General features: G+C 44.6%; 3 protein-coding genes across 6 annotated transcripts in view; 2 read left to right on the forward strand and 1 right to left on the reverse strand.

Moving 5' to 3' along the window:
- LOC149361281 (uncharacterized) overlaps nt 1-16,369 on the reverse strand; it is a 126,529-nt gene that overhangs the window by 66,081 nt on the left and 44,079 nt on the right. The window lies entirely within an intron of this gene.
- Nucleotides 697-3,118, forward strand: LOC149361282 (uncharacterized). Its single transcript, XM_089572647.1, has 2 exons — nt 697-901; nt 2,805-3,118. Exons 1-2 carry the CDS (start codon nt 697-699, stop codon nt 3,116-3,118), a joined length of 519 nt encoding a protein of 172 aa, XP_089428773.1.
- On the forward strand, nt 5,407-10,026 carry LOC149361283 (uncharacterized). The gene is made up of 3 exons (XM_089572646.1): nt 5,407-5,595; nt 6,596-7,363; nt 9,278-10,026. Exons 1-3 carry the CDS (start codon nt 5,425-5,427, stop codon nt 9,641-9,643), a joined length of 1,305 nt encoding a protein of 434 aa, XP_089428772.1. The 5' UTR covers nt 5,407-5,424; the 3' UTR covers nt 9,644-10,026.

A 16,369-nucleotide genomic window follows, 5' to 3' on the forward strand; every position in this document is an offset into this window, starting at 1 on the left:
AAAAATCTTCACTCTAGCACCAATTCCGCAACAGCTTCGATGACAAGCAGTAGGCTTTGCAGGACTTTGGGTACACTTGTTACTTCTGTAACTCCAACACCGCCACTGAAGGCTTGCTTTCTAGACAGTCGCCAGCTGTCCATGCATGCCATAGCGTTGTGCACCGCTTGTTTTAAACATTTCGAGGCAAAATATCAATATGTGATGAGTGATGTAATGATGAGAAACTTTGCGGACTGATTTCAAAGAATTTGGCTTGCTTGCTTTGTAAAATATAAGGAAAGTCCTGTTATAGCCATGAACAAACTTCTTCAAGCCAGCTTATTCATAAAAATGACTCGAAGTATAATCTGTTCAACACATCAGCTATACACCTGTGCACTGCTAGAATGTGCAATATCATTTTTTTTTTATTCTTGCAGGATGATCTTCCACAAAGTGTGGAAATGTCAACATAATCCACGTGACAAAGCATCAAGCCGCAGCACTTCATGCCCAGCGAAGCTGGATATTAAAGTTAAAAAAGTGAACCGCCACACAAAAAGAAATGATCCATTCTTGTGCCGAGAAACACCTCTACAGGCTGTTGTAAAGATATCACATCACAATCATAGCCTGCAATCAGCTGACTCTCTTAGACTTCTTCGACCAAGCGAGGAAACCAGGGCTGTTTTTGAAAGCTATTTCGATGAAGGAATGGGAGCAGCTGAAGCTATAAGCCACCACGAGAGAATCCTTGCTGGAAAACCCAATGGGCCCACCTTACAGGCAAACTCAATGGTGAACCCACCACCCAGGAGTGTGTATAGGTGGCATCAGGAATTTCGGAGCAGGAAATATGGCCCACAGGGCAACCCATCTATAAAGCTGCAAGAAAACAAGCCCAAGTACTCAGCACAGGGTAAGCAGCATTACTTGACGAGCTCGAGCATCGTTCTGTGAAATTTTCAAGCTTGTTTCGGCTACCAGTCTTAATAAGTACACACCATCACATATCAAAACTGTAACCTTTGAACAGTTCTGGACAGTATCACTAAGTGTTGGACTTTTGCTTTTATTTTTGAAAGATTTGGTGCACTTTTTTTTGTGTGTGTATTCTAGACCATCATGTTCATTTTTGGGAGGTTGGTGAGAAAGTATTATTTTGTGTGCAAACATATCAGGTTTATTATCAGCAAAATACATTAGGACACTGTTTGGCTTCAGACATGATCTGGGCTTTATCACTTTTCTTTTTAAACCCAACAGCTCATGTAACGGTATTTATAATAGTTATAATGGTTAAAGGGCACTGAAATGGCCGAGAGGGAGCCTTAGTTCGCAAGCTGAGCTAACGTTTTGGCAAGGTGTCTTGCCTGAGCGAAGACAAGTCCTCTTGTCGAAATGGAACTGAGGCTTCCCCTCAACCTTTGTTCAGTGGCCTTACATACTGTGCAGCCATCTTCTTTCTCTCATTCTACCATGGATCCTTATAATGGTTAAAATATTTCAAGGAAACAAAATAACCAATGCAAGACACGATAATGGAAGTACCATATGTAAACAAGGCACTAACAGATGCAGTGTCAAACAACTCTAAGCAATATGCAAGTGCAGGTTTTGGAGTCACTGCTGTTGGTAACATTACACCATGCACAACAATCAATCTGTGACTATTTTCAATAACTTTTACAGCTCCTTGATCTCACTGCTGATAAAAGGTGCTGGATAAGATTTAAGTAAAGACTCTGTGAAGCGCTGCCAAAAGTCAGGAAAAAGTTATGCGGAGACTCAAGTCATGTATCATACCAGAGCGGTCATTTTCATGAGTGAAGAACAACCTCTTTTAGACTGCATGAAAACAACTTTGTCGTTCACTTTGTTGCTTATGTTTGCTGTGGTAGACAGCAGTGAAAGACTACTCCGCTGTCAAGACATTGCAACAGAATAAATGATATTACGTTAAGCGTATACAGCTCGGTAGGTCAGAAAGGCGTCGCTGTAACCCAGAATTGAGAAAAATGGTGTGGGCTAAAATATACACCATTTCATATCTAAACTGCAATGGAACTGTCTTTTGAGCTGCACTCAAGGCATTGTCACATCACTTCACTTCCCATTTAGCATCCCTAGCTCTGCTAGTCAACTTTGAGGCTAGTTTGCAATAGGGATCCTAACTGATGACATATGTACCTCCAATGGTACGCAGTTCATTGTAAGATACTGCAGCTTCCCCCCAAAACCAAACCAACTTTTTCCAAACACTTTGCCAAACTTTGTGCCAGTCTCGTGATGCCGAAAATTTGTGGAATGGAAAAGCGCTGCTAAAGGCATTATCACATTGCTCTTAAAACAATGCTTACACCATCCTCCTATTTTTTTGTTTCTGAAATGTCAAACTGCTTTGATAATGCCCTATGCGGAGACATCTAAAAAAATATGTTGGAACAACAGTACGTTATCAAAAGCAACATTATGTTGGCTTCTCTCATTAAGTGAAAAGAACATTTACAGCAATACAAACAATGTTCTTGACAGAGCTGCATTACACTCTGTGGAAACACCTGCATGAGGACGAGTGTTGAGTTAAAATTAGTGACAAGGTCTTGCTCAAACATAACTTGTGAAAATTTGTGTGTTTAAAGCATAGATTTTGTTCTGCCCTACTGTTGTAGTTCACAGCCTGTAGTAGATATACATAAAAATGTTATGAATCTTGCTTATTGGGCGTAAGGAGAAAAGGAAAAATTGACGTATGCTAAACAAGCCTCTTTTTATGCCATTCTTTTCCTGCCTGTTCAATGGTATGCTTGTTTGCTTTGCAGGAGTGGACGTCACCTTCACAAGTGTCACAGATGACAGCTGGGCAGTACTTGTAGTGACACCCATCATGCGTCGAGCCCAACAGCTGGAGTCAGCTCAAGATATTATATTTGTAGACTCCACATCGTCATGTGATGAAACCAGGAGCACCATAACGGTGCTGTTGACAGCAACAAAAGCTGGAGCTATACCAATAGCAGTTCTGATACACAGCTCGCAAACAACGCTGGGGTACGAGCAGGCCTTCCAGCTGTTGAAGCACCAATATCCAACATGCTTTGGAACCAGCCCGGTATGTTGCTTTATTGAATTATAAGCAAATGCAAATAAGGTTCATTTTTTGAAAAATTTTGTACTGGGTGATTGACACTGGTCAGTGCCTTGGGGCAGTCACAGCAACAGTGACTAGCAGCATAACAAAGCTACTGCTAATGTGAATGGCTTAGCAATGCTACTTCAGTGAGCCTTGCTTTACTTTCTTAAACTTCCCACGACTCATTTTAAATATTAGTGTCAATCGTGCTTGACCCCCTAGTGAAGGCATCACACTGCCAACAAAGATCCAGATAATTTGTGCTATGGTTTTTTCCTGTTGTAATGTATGGATGCGAGAGTTGGATTGTGAAGAAGGCTGACCGCTGAAGAATTGACGCTTTTGAATTGTGGTGCTGGTGGATACTCGTGAGAGTTGCTTGGACTGCCAGAAGACAAATCAGTCGAGTGACCCTAACTGCTCACTGGAAGGTCAAATTCTAAAGTTAAAGCTGATGTGAAGAGAGGCAGTCGCTGGAGAAAACTTTGATACTGGGAAAGATTGAGGAACACAGGAGAAGGGGGTAGGCAGCAAAAGTGATGGTTAGATGGCATCCTCGAGGCATTGCAGATGAATCTAAGCGATATTCGAAAGATAGTGGGAGCCCAGAAAGCTCGGCGTGATTTGGTTTATAGGGTCACGAAAAGTCGGATATGACTCAACTGTTAATCATGCTGTGTTGTGAAGAACTTCAGTTTCTTTTCTGAACATTCCTCATTAAGTGCAGATAACTTTATTATTATCAGGAACTTTGATAGTGGTGATGGAATGGTACAGTATCATGTATAGAAACATATACACCTGCAGAAGTTGGGTTTGTAAAACCCATTGCAAAAGATGGGCAGTGTTTTGTAGTAATCTTCAGGTATACTTGCTTATAAAAATTTAAAAAGAATTGAAACATGTCAGGAGAACAGCTACCAACTTTTTTGGAAAGCAAGATTAGGATAAGGGCCAGTACACAAAACAAACAAACAGCTGCAAGTCCAAGTTTGCATTTTTTTTTAGTTCAAAGCTAAACTATGCACTTTCTTGACTGCTTTCTCTCTTGCAAAGTAAGTTTCCACCACAGAAGTTCAATAAGGAAACATAGTGCAAAGAAAAACATGCTTCCAGCTATTCCACCAACTTGTTCTTGCTTTACTCCTAGGAATTGCTGCAAATTATTGCTGAATCAGGGCTTCTTGATTCTACACGGATGCTTAGCTTACTTTTCAGCATGTGCATAATTAGCTGCATATACATCCTTTCGCTATCCTTCCACGAGCACAGAATGCTTCCTTTTTCTTTGGAGTAGAGTACACCTTCTCCACTGCCTGATTTTACAGGTCACATAGGTAAGAAACGAACATTTTGTGCAGTGGGATATGTTCTTGAATATATAAGGCCTATCCTTGATAAAAAATGTGACCATTCTGACAAGACAATGTTTGCAATGGGGTCTACCCAGATATATGTTTACCAACCTCCGCAAAATCTGAGTTAATTGGCAACAGTACTCACTGCCTTTGTATACACGTCTAAAGTATCAAAGTGCTGGTTAGCTTTGGTGTTAATGTCTACAAAATTTCTATATGCCACACTGCAATGTTGTAAGCTTGAGTTATTGGTGCCTGTTCTATTTACCAACCTGTCATCCAGAGGCACATGTACATGCCAAAAGTAGGCATACATTTTTTTTTCCAATTCTCTTGCAATAGTATGGCCAGCATATCTATTTGACAGCCCCATCCTGTGAAAATCTGGTCAGTGTTGTGAGCGAAAAATCATGGGCATGCTTCTGGGAGGTGGGTAGATGGCAGGTGACATGGCCTGCCATCGATTGGTTTGCAGGTAGTGTAATGTCACATGACCACAACATGGTAAAACTGGCAGGAGCTGCAAACTCAGATGGAAGGGTAAAATGGGAATTCAACCCGGAAGCCTTGGCTCCCAAATCAGACAAGCTGCTCTAGGCAGGCAGGTTCGTATGGCATGGTTAAATCAGGGCATCACATCACGTGGTCTTTCATGAAATGTGACAGCTCACAACTGCATGCTAAAGAGCATGTGCAAAATAACAAAAGCAGGAATTAAAGGATTAGCAAATAACTGCATGTACATGAACGAGGAGCCACAGACGGGAGCCATTAACACTGTATGGAGATATGGAGTTTGACTGTCCCTCAAATTCTTCATGAAAAAAACAGGGAAGCAAGTTAACCATTATGGACATGATGTTGTAATGCAGTGTTGCATCTGAGTGCATCAGCATGTTGGTTCATGCTTTTGGTGGATTTTGGTTCTCTTTACAGGCTCCAGCTTTGTTCATGACGGACAATTCCAGGCCGGAAAAAGATGCGTTGCACGCAACATGGCCCAGCGCAAGGCAGCTACTCTGCCATTTCCACGTGTTGCAGGCCGAGTGGCGTTGGCTGACCTCTGCGCAAAACCATGTGCCAAAAGATGAGCGGCGTCACTTCATGAGGGCTTTCCAGCAGGTAACGCAAAAGCTTTCATTTGCTTTTTTTTTTCATTTTCAAAAGCTTTCATTTTCAAAATGTTTGATTTATTTACGGTTTCAGACCAACTATTCTTCATGAATGCAAGTTACCTATAGTTGGATACAGCTCAAGAATGCAATGAAAAATGCCCTTCAAAGGAGGCCCTCTGCCGAATGGCATAGAGTGTGGGTGCTTACGTAGCTTGAAATCACAGGTGAATGGCAGATGGGCCCATCAAATGGGATTAACAGTGATGTAACAATAATCGATCATTGCCATTAAGGACTTCCTTTGAGGGGTGTTTGCCACTGTGTTCTTGAGCTGTATCCGACTACAGTTTGTCACAAAGCCCATTGTGGCTTAGGCGGTGCAGACTGGGCACTATTATTTTCCTTTTTTCTTGCCCACACAAATTTGTGCAGTTTGTTACATGTGGTGCCATCAATCAGATTTTTAAGAAAATTTTTTCTTCACAGTTTAAATTGATGTAGCCCTCAGAAACCTTTTATGAATATTTAAGTATTAAGTGTGTTCATATGACAGGAAATTGCTTGTCTGATCAGTCTAGCCCTGTTTGGGGTAAATACCTTTTATTCACAAGTGAGTTCATCATAAATTTACTAAACCGAGTGGAGTTTGATCCTACCTGTAACCAAACAATATCGTCAAACGCTTTTGCCAACTTGTTTTTTTGCAGGACTAAAATAAGAATTCCATTTTGTTCGCAACAGCTTCTTTTTATACTGTTAATTATTTGCACCGGCATTTTTGTTTGTTTCTCTTGCATTTGCCACTTTAAGTGTGTATTGCTGCATACTCTTTGATACTTGTCTATTTTGGAACTTTGATGTATGACTGGCTGTCATCTTGCTGTTTGCTGACTAGTAAGCGGTCGGGACCTCGTCAAGCTCTCCGAGCTTTTAGTCCCGTGCTCCTCCTTCTCAAAGGAAATAAAGGTGATTGATTGATTGATATACTTTTTGTGTTCCGGTTTCAGATTCTGTATGCGAAAACAGCAGAGCAGCTCCAGAAAGCAAAGGAAGAACTCCGCTGTTTGAAGCATGAAGCTTTTGTGAAGAGGGTGAATACCTTTCTGAACAATGAGCAAGAATGGGTGCTCCTTCACCGTGCAGGCACAATGACTAGGGGGCACAATACGAACAACTATTCCGAGGCGTCCATCCGCATTCTGAAAGATGTTGTTCTCTGCCGCACAAAAGCCTACAATGCAGTAGCCCTAGTCGACTTCACCATCACAACATGGGAGAGCTACTTGGAGGCACGGCTGCTAAGGCATGCTCACAATCGAGATGCCTCTCACCGTGTCGCATTTCAGCACCTGCTGCAGAAGCTGCCAAGCGATTTTGCCCAGTCAATAGTGCAGCTAGATGGCACTTTGTATAGTGTGCCTTGCTCTTCTGGCACAGGCTCCTACGAAGTGGGCGCCGACATTGGCACCTGCAGCTGCTGGATAGGCAGCCAAGGTGCTTTTTGCAAGCACCAGGCTGCTGTGCAGAAAGCCTTCGGTGGCTTCTTCCCAAACAGCCCAGAGCTGACCCCTGAAGATCGCCGACAGCTGGGACACTTGGCGTTGGGAGACCGCTGCCCGCAGCTAGAGTTTTTCCTACCAATGATGTCAGCAGGCTGTGTGGATGCGACTCCAGAAGCTTCCACGTCCACATGCAGCGATGAGGCAATGGAAGATGTGTGCCAGCTGCCGAAATCTCCACCAGGGCCACTTCCAGAGCTGAATGAGAAGCCTCAGGTACAGTTCAGTATTAATCCTCTCAACTACTGCAATGAGCAATTGTAGCAGCATATCAATTTTTTTAGCTTTATGACCATCAGAATGTCATCATCGTGAGAATAATATGGCCGAGTTCATTTCCTGGCTACTAAGAATATTCTAAAAGAAAAAAAGGGGATGTGAACAGGTTCTATTATATACTGTAGATTATATAGATAGTAGATAAAGCCGGAATTGGTGCTCATTTCTTACAAGGCTGCAGTGGACAGGAAGGCATAGCCTGTAGAAACATGCCTGTCTCCCCCACTCAGAACAAAGGACACAGCATAACCGTTTTGTATGCCAACAGGAGGGCTGTGTGTCGTCCCATTTCTTCTACTTCGTCTCATGCATCACGTTGCTTTAGTAGCTCAGTATACCTGCGAAAGGAGTGAAATAGGACAGCTTTGGTTTTATTAAGGCCAAGTTTTAAACTATTGCCTTGAGTCCATGAATTTGTTTTGTACAATGTGTCATTAGCTTGATTAGTTAAATCCTCACAGTTGTTATTTTAAAACAATAAACTAGTGTCATCTGCGTACATTACATAATGGGCATTTTTATCGAGATGAACTATCTTATTTACATATATTTAAATAAATAAACAGAGTGGGGGGGCACTTAAGCTCTGCCTTTAAGGCTATGATGCAATAGCGTAGCGCTAACAGCTCTTCTCTGTGGCTTCTCTTGCAGGTTGTTTAATTAATAATTCCTTCACATATGCATCTGATATCTCGCACATATTCATTAGCATACAGTCATAAGTTACCAAATTATGTAAAAACTACCCGCATAGATACGTGTAAACCACTGCTTTGACCAAGCCACATGGATGTGCCTCTGTGGCCTAGGAGTAGCATGCCTTACTCTTCGCCGAGGGGTCCTGGAGCTCTCAATTGCCACCTCACCTCCCAGTCTTGAATGACAAGTCCTAGTTGGCAGCTTCTGCCATGCTGTGTTGTGACTTCATACAGCCCAGAAATCGATGAGTGCATGACCATGTCACCTAACTACCACTTGTAGGAGAGTTATGCTTCTGATTTTTCGCTCTTAAGGCTGGCAATGGTAGGTTTTTCTGCAGAACAGGGCTTTTAAAACTATCACGTTAAAAAATAATGCACTAAACTGAGGGTAGCACAATGGTTGGACTAACAACTAGAAGGGTGCCAGTCACTAGCACAGCCATGAATGTGCCAAAGTCAGGTTGAGAAATAAACACAAAAATTATCCAAAATTCGATTTCTTATCTGTCATTGTTATAGAGGGTGTACCCACACAAGAATATGTGTGCTTCTTTATCAGGAAGATCTGAAGGATTTTTTGTGCTTTATGTGTTTCCCCATGGTCTAAAATGCAACCCTTATCAAAATTCTGTGAAAAGTGGCATTACAACCTAGGCGAAATGCCTGTCCAGCTTGATCTTTCCAAGTGGAATGATAAGAGAAACAGTGGTGCTAAAAATGATGATGCCCAAAGTGTGAAAAAAAGAAAACATGCGACCAATAAAAGAAAGAACATTCAGGTCATTCCTATACTTTGTCTCACTAGATGTTTGCAGCACTGTGAAAGGCAGCGGTTCCCTGGACCAATCAGGATCATGCACACTATAATAGGCAATGGTGGTCCTCTTGGCCCAGGCCACAATAATAGGCACGTATGGTCCTGAAAGGGTCAGGGTATTGCTGCTTTTCACAGTGCTGCAAACATCTTGTGAGATGAAGTGTAATTTGCATAATATGGTGCACAGCACAAAAACTATACCCATCAGCTTTCTGTTTTGTACAGAACTATGTACACAGCATATCAAAATTTTATGCCTGATTCACTGAATCAGCATACCTGTAGAGGTATTCTCACCATATCATAACTATTTTCATTAAATATCAATTGCAGGACATGGAGGCCAAGTACTGCGCCCTAGAAAAGGAGCTGCGACGTGTACACAAACTGGCTGAGGACAGTGATGTGTATGCTGCTCTGCTGGATGCAGTCACAGCCCAGCTCAAAAACGTGAACACAAGCAGTGCTGCACATGCTCTACTGCTGAAGCTGAAGGTCTCTTCAGCAGTAGACAGGAGGCGTGGCAGAGTAATCAAAGTGCAACCAACAAGCCTGGCAAGACGCCGCCCTGGCTTACCAAGAGGCTCAAGACGTGTTCCACCTGGGCGTCCAGCAACAGCATCCAGCAGGAAGACAAAACGTGGGCACAAATTAAGCCGTAGCATTGAACAAAATGTTCCAGGCGCCAAAAGCCACTAGGGCTTTTTTCATGGCTCACAGTTCACTCCACAGTCGGGACCAACTGCACATGTCTTTAAAGGGACAGTGAGGAGAGCTCGATTAATATTTTTTTTATAGCAAAATCCGATAGTTCGGCATTTCATGGCTTTGTTGCCACTAGGCCGGCAGCGAAAGATGCATTTATTTCTAAGAAATTTGGATTCGAAGTTGAAAAAGTTTTTCCCGCCATTCTGATTCAAACTTGGGATTCTCTTATGACGACACAGGACTAAGTGATGTGAAACATGACGTGCACATGATGTAACGCAGACTCCGTGATTTCTGGCGGCCAGCAGTGCGGCCTAGCAGCAGCCGAAAAGAAAGCTACCGCAAGCCGCACGTTGAAGGCATCTATTGGCTATTGCGGCCGTCTCTACCATCGCTTCGTTTACGTTAGCACAGGCGTTACGATGGATCCCGTTCTCGAAATCGTCGACGAAGTTCTCGCAAATAAACACCTTTAGCATACCGTGTACCTTGTTACCGTTAGCGGAATACCGGGAGCCCGCCTACCGCCGGTGAGCAGGCGCTGATTGGTCCCGATGCTGCAGGCGCGCGCATAGCTTCCGGGTACGTGGCGCCATCTGGCGATGTCAAGGAGATTTGCGCATGCATTGGCTGCGCCTCAGTGATTCGTGGCTTCTCGTGTCGTAGTGTTGCTGGAACCATTGGTTCTAGCAGCACTGTTTTGTCCTATGACATCATCACGCTTGTACTTGCGAGTTTGGCCTGTGGCAGCGATATCTGTATTTTGGTTCTTGCTCTTTTCTACGTTACAAGAGTGTTGTTGTCAGTATGAGTGGCGTTTTTGTAATCAGGAGCGGGTATTCTGTCGATACAAGTCAACTTCAATTTCTCCTCAGTGTCCCTTTAAGGATGTTTGTGCTCTTTTCGACACCAGTGCCCAACTATTCATTCTCAGTTCCTCGGTTCATCACCGCTTCAAGAAAGTAGTGACACCAGCTGCCTCGTCCACAGTGCGCACCGGCAATGGCAGTCTTGCTTCTGAAGAGCCCACTCTGCCCTTACTGGCTGCTCTACTGGCCTTCTTCGCTTGGACCTTCCCTCTGCTCTGAACATCTCACCAGCTCAACTCACCTACTCTCAGTGAAATTTTCCCGCTTCCCTCCTGAAGCTGCCGTTTACATTCCTATGTGCCCTTTTCTGCCCATGTGAGATGGCGACTACCTGACACGTCCCATAGCATGACACCACTGGACACTGTCCCTTCTATCTGCTCTTTGGTCGACACCCAATACTGCCTTTCAACACCTCACCACCAGCTGCTGACACTGCCGCCAGTACTCCAGCTCTCTAGTTCTGCTCTGGCTCTCCTCCCATTGAGGAGCTTGGACTCTCACAAAGTCACGGACACAGTGACTAAAATGGTCCATTGTGCCTATAACACCGCTACCAACCACCATAGAGACCACACTTCATGTCATGTCGATTTAGGCTGTCGTGAGGCAGAAGCTTGTGGATCTGCCTTCTGCATGCCCGTCACACTCACTCATCTCAGTCATCTCCCCTTTTGGCTGCTGTCCCATACAACTGCTGCACTCTGGAAAACTAGATGAGGTAGCCCCCAAAGGCGATGCTGCCTCAACGCCCTGACCTAGAAACCTTCTACCCACTCACAGACTGACCTTATTAGATATTGCTGTCAACGGTGTTTCTCTGTACACACTTAATGACACTGATGCAGACATATCTGTGATGAGTGCTGCCCTTCACCATTGTCTGCACAAAGTTCTCACGCCTGCAACATCCTGTGTGCATGTCGCAGATGGCAGCATGCCTACTGTAGAGCGGCTATGTATATACCGCTTCGGTCCACATAGCTAGCCACAGTATTCCAGAACAGTTCCCATTTCGAAGACCTGTGCCCATGACCTCATACTAAGTTTGGATTTTTTGGCCATCCACTCCGCCCTCTGGTATCTCAACAACATGACTGTGTTTTCCCCTACCTTTTCTTCTCACATCGTTGACCTTTGGTCCTCTCTCTTTTTAATCAGGCTGGTTTCCAGCTCAACGCGTCTAAGTGCCGTGTCACATGACGTCACGTTACAATCTCAGGACGTTTAGTCAATGCTAATGATGTTCATCCTGACCCAACCAAGCTTCAAGCTGCGAAGAAGTTCCCGCTGCCCCATTCCTGTAACAACGTGCCCAGCTTCCTGATGCTCACACTTTTGTCGATTTGTGCCTGGCTTTGCCGAAATTGCACGCCCCCTCAACAATCCTCTTTAAAAAGACGCAATTTTCTCCTGGAGACCAAGCCCAGCAAATGCCTTTGTCGTGCTTATCGCTAAGCTCACCACCTCATTGGTCTTGACACACTTCAATGTGAATGCCCCTACCAAACTCCACACTGATGCCAGCGGTCATGAAATCAGCGCTGTACTTTTTCAGTGCCAATTAGGGCCCTATTGTGTCACCACCAATGCAAGCCAGCTCTTCTCCATCACACAGTGCAATTACTTGATCACAAAATGCGAGTGCTTAGCTTTAGTGTGGGTCATTACGAAATTTCACCCGTATTTACATGGCCGTCCTTTTACTGTCACAGCACAGCCACTATGACCCAGTTAGCTTTGCTCTCTCAAAGTCCCCAGTAGGTGGCTAGGGTTTTGGGCTTTACGTCTGCAAGAGTATTACTACACAGGGTCTATAAGTCTGGTCACCTACATGCAGATAATGACTGCTTTTCCCGTTATCTCGGTGGCACACTGAGCAATTCTGGCGGTGGCTGCAATGCTTACCTGTTTGCACTCTCTTCCTTTACTCACACTGATGAAGAGCAGCGCCAAGATGCCGAGCTACACAGTACTATCGACCGCCTTGAGACTGCCCCTTCTTCATACCAGTTTGTCCTCTGCGGTGACACTTTATACCACCATGACATTAACCCTGCTGGCGCCGACCTCCTCCTCATTGTTCCCAAGCACTTTCGCAGTGCTGCCCTTCAAAAACTCCACAATCTCCCAACTGCTGGTCATTTGGGTGTCTCGTGCACTTACGAACATGTGTCGTTCATTCCATTGGCTCCACCTCTAACACTCTGTGTGCCACTGTGAGCTGCCTGCATCAGCATCAGAAATGCTTTAACATTCGCCTGGTGGTGTTTCAGTCTACTGACATTCCCTTCAAAACTTTCTATTGTGTCAAACTGAATGTCCTCGGCCCATCAATTCATGTGCACATCAAATACAAGATATCAAATGCATACTTGTGCTTGCTTATTATTCTTCCTGCCAAAAACTGCAATTGCATTGACTCTCAGGATGACCTATGTTGCTACAAACAGCAGCTGTATCATGGTAGGCCCTACACCCTTGCCATAGTTTCGGTCCAGCTTCCAGACGCACATATGGATCAATGCTTAGCAAGCAAGCTTTCAGTCTGCACTGGCAGATACATCAGCCTAGGTCATTTGGCTTGATGGCCTTGTGCCGTGCTTGTATGAAGTTTTTAGCTACTATTGACGTCCGACAGAATACACTCTAAAAAATTTTAAAAAAGGAGACAGACACCTGTTTCCTTCTGCATCTATGCTGCCCTTTGCTGAAGTATGTATTATGAAAGGCGGCATTGCTGTGATCCGCGGACATAATTGCTGATGGAGATACCGATGAAATTTTTGGCGTTGCAGTACAGCGTCACGTCATGTCATGCAGAAGCCCGCACAATTTAACACATTTCTTGCCAACTACTCATTCGGTACATCTAGTGGCCGCGCTAGCCGCCGCGATGTTACCTAATCCCACTGTAAGCCACTACAACCAGCCGCGGCCAAGTCGAACACAGTCGTCGAGCCGGCTAGCATCTTGTAAATCACAACAAAAAAATCTGATACTAATAATGAGCAAACGAAACAGGGCGCAGGCGATACGCAGCAACCCACTATTTCACGCACAGCGATTTGCGACAGCATGGTTGGAGAGCCCAATGGTCAGCGCTGGGAGATCAGCAGCGCGAAGGCAGGAACGACAGAGCAGAATCGAAGGCTTTACACTAGCTTCAAACAACAGCTAGAATAGGCACGGCGCACGGATTAGCATGACTTTAACTATACTTAACGGTGCAAACCACAGGGCGGCAAGTGGCGCAAGCGCGCGGAGATCAGCGCAGCGCGTGTTGGGCGACGTGGGCGGCGCCATTTTGTTTAACCCAGTTGTCAGCTGTCATCGCCGCGACGGCGACAGCACTTTTTTATACCTCCTCAGTCTTTTTATTAATTTTAAATTTTATATTCAAAATGTTTCTTGACCCCTAAGGGAGCCTTTGAAACCGAAAACAGAATTGCGCCGGAAGTGCGTCAAAGCACTACGGCAGCCAATAGCGCGCTAGCGCGCTGTGCCGGCTGCATTTGGCGAAGACGCATCCCGGCCGCGGCGGCTGAATTTCTTTGGAGGAGAAATTCGAGACCCGTGTACTGTGCGATGTCAGTGCACGTTAAAGAACCCCAGGTGGTCGAAATTTCCGGAGCCCTCCACTACGGCGTCTCTCATAGCCTTAGTCGCTTTGGGACGTTAACTCTTTCGCTACCGCAGAAAAATGGACGATTTGGAGTGTACGGAAAGAAAAATTTTTTTCACAAGAACTAATACACCCAGCACATATTGCAATGCATGAAATTGTAGCGTATTAGTTACACTTCTGAGTGAAACAAACAGAAGAGTTGTGTGTGCGAAAGTAAATGAACATTTATTTGTGAAATTTGCTAAAAACACAAAAAAAGTATATAGCAAAAACAAAAATTACCGGCTGCACTAAGCCAGAACTTGATTGGAGGAAAACTGGAATATACAAACTGTTGCACATGTTTATAGCTGTCATTATTCACAGTTTCAGCTATGAGAAAAATTTGCTGCACTTTCCATGGCCTGTCAAGTCAGGGGTCCCGTCTGTGGTGCCACTGTGAACAGCAATCAGGGGTGAAGATGTGAAGCAGAGGTAGACTGACAGGTGCTTCACATAAGGTTTTATCTTTGTTCCTCCCTTGTTCTCTGATAGCCGAGCTTGCAGTTTCTTTTTTTTTTTTAATTTTTTTCGGTTGGTGTTGAATGGATTCTATGGGAGGATTGGGGGCGTGGACTTCATTTCCCTCATCATACCCAAAGATTTCTTGAATGAGCTGCTCCCTGATAGCCATCTGATAAAATTTGGCATTTTAGGCAAGCTCTAAAACATCAGAATCAATGAAATAAGTTTTAGCGATGTGGTTCGAAAGCCAGGACACTTTCCAAGTCTTGCCAATAGATGCTGCCGCCACTGAATCATCCGGGTCCGTTACGTGCAAAAAAACAAACAAAAAAAGCGAAAAACCAATTTTGAGAAATGATTTTTGATGGCAGAGGGCCAGAATAGATTATTCTGGTATTTCAGTAGAAATAAAGTCGCGGCAGGTCAACAATTCCATTGTATATGATGATTCCAATGAACATCAGCATCTCCAACAGATTCACGTCTTCCCATGAGCCGTCATGCCGAACTTGCCGAAAATCTTCCTCCATGCCTACTTATTAGTGTTTCCGCACACAGTCTTCATCATTTCCGCCGTGAAGAGCATCAAAAAAAAGTCGAGAAGTCGAGCTAATCTCCGAGCGCCGCTCCACCGCGATGTGCCGATATGGACACCTAGCTGTCGTCTTGGTTGAAAAACGCGACGCGACCTTGAGCATTTGGCAAACTGCCTTCGCCATACGTTGTCAAGACCCTGAAGCACAAAAATAAACCATTCCCATCAATTACAAACCGTATGAACCGCAAAAAACCCACAGCGAACGAAAACAGAACTTGCATGCAAGTATGCGCTGACGTTCCAGGCTCCCGAGGCGAAGTCTCGCTGTTGAAACCGAAATCCAACGTTTGTACATTGTTGCCCGACTAATAACCACTGCTTTCGTCGCAAAAAACGAAACCGAAACCGGCCTACGTACTCGGTGTCAGCTTTTGTTTTCGAGGAGCGCGCGGCGACGCGGACGCCATTTTCTCCGGCTGACGCCGCTGCGGCCGTTCAAAGTTTTATTTTTCACGGCGCCCCCTCGTGTCAAAACCCTGAAACCAAGGCTGCAATCGAAAGAGCAGTTGTAGAGCTTGCTAGCTAGATGGCGGAGCACGTTCACGACTCTCCAAAATGAGCTTTTTTGCGCGGGCGATTTGAATCGATCATATGCGATCGATGGCCTATGGCGCGGTAGCGAAAGAGTTAAACCCCATAAACCAACCAACCTTTTTGCTGCATACTTTTGTCTCAACATCAAATACAGTCAACAAGTGCAAGCCACATTGGAATTCATTCAGAGGTAAGCACATAAATTTTTCTCTTGTGTATCGGCAAGTTTTTACCATGTCTATCTCTCTGACTGTTGCAGTAGCCTTATACTCAGTGAGACGTGAGAAAAAGCTGCATGCAAACTCTGTAAGCCTGGTGGAATCTTTCCCACAACATCTGACATTGTTGCGATTAAATGTGCATGTGCATTTTGTGCGTGGTTTGACAACCTTAATAATACGAACTGATGGGCGAGTAGGTCGAACATCACGGTGAAACAGCGCGGTGGCACATAGACAAAGAAAGCAACTACTTATCTCAACTATGTGGCCCAAGCATGTGTGAAGCTGCTAGGAGTTGGATGGCTTGTGTCAGAAATCGGGAGTCCGCTGTGCTTTCCAGTGCATGCAACCATGGCTTTCATT

This window comes from Amblyomma mixtum, chromosome 2, assembly GCF_055824585.1.
Source record: "Amblyomma mixtum isolate Tamu chromosome 2, ASM5582458v1, whole genome shotgun sequence".
Lineage (NCBI taxonomy): Eukaryota > Metazoa > Arthropoda > Arachnida > Ixodida > Ixodidae > Amblyomma > Amblyomma mixtum.

Bases quoted from the DNA above. Each gene is read 5' to 3' on its own strand.
- LOC149361283 (XM_089572646.1), top strand. From the start codon at position 5,425: ATGACGGACAATTCCAGGCCGGAAAAAGATGCGTTGCACGCAACATGG. The intron at 5,596-6,595 runs GTAACGCAAAAG...TTCCGGTTTCAG, and splicing joins TCATGAGGGCTTTCCAGCAG to ATTCTGTATGCGAAAACAGC. The intron at 7,364-9,277 runs GTACAGTTCAGT...TATCAATTGCAG, and splicing joins AGCTGAATGAGAAGCCTCAG to GACATGGAGGCCAAGTACTG.
- LOC149361282 (XM_089572647.1), top strand. From the start codon at position 697: ATGGGAGCAGCTGAAGCTATAAGCCACCACGAGAGAATCCTTGCTGGA. The intron at 902-2,804 runs GTAAGCAGCATT...TTTGCTTTGCAG, and splicing joins GCCCAAGTACTCAGCACAGG to GAGTGGACGTCACCTTCACA.